The sequence below is a fragment of the Salvelinus sp. IW2-2015 genome, linkage group LG14 (assembly GCF_002910315.2).
Source record: "Salvelinus sp. IW2-2015 linkage group LG14, ASM291031v2, whole genome shotgun sequence".
Lineage (NCBI taxonomy): Eukaryota > Metazoa > Chordata > Actinopteri > Salmoniformes > Salmonidae > Salvelinus > Salvelinus sp. IW2-2015.
The window spans coordinates 3,723,248-3,727,260 of NC_036854.1; the positions used below are offsets into that span (position 1 = coordinate 3,723,248).

At 44.9% G+C, this 4,013-nt stretch overlaps 1 protein-coding gene across 3 annotated transcripts in view; it reads right to left on the reverse strand.

The window, feature by feature from the left end:
* The window catches only part of elp3 (elongator acetyltransferase complex subunit 3), a 35,822-nt gene that overhangs the window by 27,225 nt on the left and 4,584 nt on the right, over nucleotides 1–4,013 (reverse strand). Inside the window, exon 8 of one of the 3 annotated variants that reach the window (XM_070446463.1) lies at nucleotides 3,668–3,708. The exons of 1 other annotated variant lie outside the window; for it this stretch is intronic. In XM_070446463.1, the coding sequence (XP_070302564.1) occupies nucleotides 3,668–3,708 (41 nt within the window). Of the gene's footprint in view, nucleotides 1–3,667; nucleotides 3,709–3,871; nucleotides 3,908–4,013 lie in introns of all 3 variants that reach the window. One more of the 3 variants, XM_070446461.1, reaches the window with a different exon arrangement.

The window sequence follows — 4,013 nt, forward strand, 5'->3', positions numbered from 1 at the left end:
TTCCCCTTTTTAATAACTCAGTCAGGGTCTCAACTTATTGTTGAGAGGTAGAATACACAAGGTGCAATTCAACAGTTGGTTGTGCATCAGCAGCGATCCTCTTGTCATGTCAGTTACTGATAGTCAATTAGCCGATGTCAGCTAACAATGTTTAGATTGCCAAGTTAGTTTAGCAGCCAGCTACAGTAGCAGTCAAAAGTTTGGACACATCTACTCATTCAAGGGTTTTTTATTTTATTTAATTTTTTACTATTTTTCTACATTGTAGAATAATAGTGAAGACATCAAAACTATGAAATAACACATATGGAATCATGTAGTAACCCCAAAAAAAAGTGTTGTAACAAAATAATCCGTTCATCACTCTGCGTCTCACAAAGACACGGGGTTGGAACTAAAAATCTCCTATTAGGACTCATCAAACCAAAGGACAGATTTTTCACCGGTCTAATGTCCATTGCTCGTGTTTCTTGGCCCAAGCAAGTCTCTTCTTCTATTGGTGTCCTTTAGTAGTGGTTTCTTTGCAGCAATTCGACCATGAAGGCCTGATTCACGCAGTCTCCTCTGAACAGTTGATGTTGAGATGTGTCTGTTACTTGAACTCTGTGAAGCATATATTTGGTCTGCAATTTCTGAGGCTGGTAACTCTAATTAACTTATCCTCTGCAGCAGCAGTAACTGGGTCTTCCATTCCTGTGGCGGTCCTCATGAGAGCCATAATATGACTTGGTCTTTTTACCAAATAGGGCCATCTTCTGTAGCCACCCCTACCTTGTCACAACACAACTGATTGGCTCAAACGCATTAAGGAAAAAAAAATTCCACAAATTAACTAAGAATTTTAATGCATTCCAGGTGACTACCTCATGAAGCTGGTTGAGAGAATGCCAAGTGCCAAGAGTGTGCAAAGCTGTCAAGACAAAGGGTGGCTAGTTTGAAGAATCCCAAATATAAAATAGATATTGATTTGTTTTTAAGACTATTTTGGATACTACATGATTTCATGTTATATTTCATAGTTTTGATGTCTTCACTATTATTCTACAATGTAGAAAATACTAAAAATACAGAAAAACCCTGGAATGAGTAGGCGTGTCCAAACTAAACTTTTTATCATGGTTGAATTACCGGCCGGGTGGACTCCATTATTTTTGTTAGTCAGTCTCACTTAGATATATTAAGAAAAGAGCACATTTTCCCTTCCATGGGGAAAATGTGTAGAATTGCGAGCAGCTACGCGTCCATCATGAGGCAATTCAAGATGTTTTTGTGGGCCATCTCTCCTCTTGTGATATGGTAGGATCCTGACGGGGTTAGTGATATGGTAGGATCCTGACGGGGTTAGTGATACAACAGGAGAGATATGGTAGGATCCTGACGGGGTTAGTGATATGGTAGGATCCTGACAGGGGTTAGTGATATGGTAGGATCCTGACAGGGGTTAGTGATACAACAGGAGAGATATGTAGGATCCTGACGGGGTTAGTGATATGGTAGGATCCTGACGGGGTTAGGGTAAAGGTTTAGAGAGGTTCAGTACAGTACCCGACGGCCTCGGCCATGTTGTTGGAGGTGTGTCCAGACAGGGTTAGTGAGGTCAGTAACGTAGCAGGTGTAAAAGAAAACGCCTGAGCGAAGCTGGCAGAAAACGGAAAACATTCAGGCTTTTCCCCCGCCGTTTCCGAAAACCGAATGGTTCCGTTTTCTTTCGGCCCCACTGAGGGTGGGGAGTTAGGGTTAATATGGTAGGGCCCTGACAAGCTGGACTGAGTTCCCCACCGTTTGGGAACCACTGCTCTAGGGTAGAACATGTATCTTTTGGTGTATTGAATAGCATTCCTTTCCAATGACAACCCCTTTGTAGTACAGACAGTGACTGGGAATTTAAATAAGTGCAATTGTAGTGCAAATATAGTATAAAATAACTTTGAATTAAACTGAATTATATGAACCTTGTGTTCTGTTCATATTCTATTATGAAACTCTTCTAAAACAGTGTTCCTCAACCTCAGATCAAAACTAGCACTCGAACCTCAGATTCCTGGACCGGGCCCGGTCCGTGGGATATTACTTTCCGGTACCCTGGGATGTTCGAGTGCTAGTTTTAATGGAAGCAGCACCCCAGGTAGCCTGAGATGTTCGAGTGCTAGTTTTGATGGAAGCAGCACCCCAGGTACCTGAGATGTTCGAGTGCTAGTTTTGATGGAAGCGGCACCCCAGGTCACCCTGAGATGTTCGAGTGCTAGTTTTGAATGGAAGAGCACCCCAGGTACCCTGAGATGTTCGAGTGCTAGTTTTGATGGAAGCGGCACCCCAGGTACCCTGAGATGTTTGAGTGCTAGTTTTGATGGAAGCAGCACCCCAGGTCCCTGAGATGTTCGAGTGCTAGTTGATGGAAGCAGCACCCCAGGTACCCTGAGATGTGTCGAGTGCTAGTTTTTTGATGGAAGCAGCACCCCAGGTAACCCTGAGATGTTCGAGTGCTAGTTTTGATTGGAAGAGAAACAGCACCAGTACCCTGAGATGTTTGAGTGCTAGTTTTGAATGGAAGCAGCACCCAGGTACCCTGAGATGTTCGAGTGCTAGTTTTGATGGAAAGCAGCACCCAGGTACCCTGAGATGTTCGAGTGCTAGTTTTGGATGGAGCAAGCACCCCAGGAGGTATAAAAAACATTGGTTTGTCAGTCCTAGCTTGGTTTCAGAATATTTCTGCTCCTACCCAACTCATCTCTCAAACCAACTGAGTGATAAGGACTTGCTGGCATTTCAGCAAAACCGACTGGACACCAGTCCCTGTTATAAAACAGATTGAGAAACACTCATCTAAAAAAGGGCCAACGGTAGTACACAGGGTTAGTCCAAAATGGTAGCTTATGTCCTTATATAGTGCAGCTGCTTTTTACCAGAGCACTACAGGCCCTGTTAAAAGCAGTGGCACTATAAAGGGAATAGGGTGCCCTAGGGCCCTGGTTAAAAGTAGTGCACTATAAGGGAATAGGGTGCCATAGGGCCTGGTTAAAAGTAGTGCAATATAGGGAATAGGGTGCCATCGGGCCCTGGTTTAAAAGTAGTGCACTATAAAGGGAACTAGGGTGCCATTTAGGACACACTCTTTGAAGAGAGTCTGGAGTGACTAAGTGAGGGAGAAAGGGTTCTGTGATGATTAGGTCTCCTACAAAAAGCCTTAAAGGATCAATCCTATTGACTCTACAGAGAAGCGCAGATCAATACCCAGACGGCTCCTATTTACGACACACTCTGCGTGGTATAATTAATAACGAACTCTGACAATGAGAAATTCCATATAGGCCTACTGAAAGTCTCTTTGATTATATAAAAATATTTGTTTGTAGCGTTCAAGCATTACGCTACTTTTGTCTTTTGTATCATTGTTTGTTTTTTGGGGGGTGGTCACTGACAATTCAACACCGAGTGTACAAAACATTAAGAACACCTTCCTAATTTAGAGTTATCAACCCTTTGCCCTCAGAAAGCCTCAATATCGTCTGGGCATCGATATCTAGAAGGTGTCGAAAACGTACAGTGCCTTGACGGACCTAGAGGTGTGGTGGGGGGGGGGGGGGGGCAGTATTACCTGACGGCCTCAGCTACCGTTGTTAGAGGTGTGTCCTGACAGGGTTGGGGGGGGGGGGGGGGCAGTAATTACCTGACGGCCTCAGCTACGTTGTTAGAGGTGTGTCTGACCAGGTTACTGGGGGGGGGGGGCAGTATTACCTGACGGCCTCAGCTACGTTGTTTAGAGGTGTGTCCCTGACAGGGGTTCGGGGGGGGGGGGGGGCAGTATTACCTGACGGCTCAGCTACGTTGTTAGAGGTGTGTCCTGACAGTGGTTGGGGGGGGGCAGTATTACCTGACGGCCTCAGCTACGTTGTTAGAGGTGTGTCCTGACAGGGGTTCGGGGGGGGGGGGGGCAGTATTACCTGACGGCCTCAGCTACGTTGTTAGAACAAAAAACAAGAAAAGGAGAACACGAACAAAAAAGAAAAAAAAAA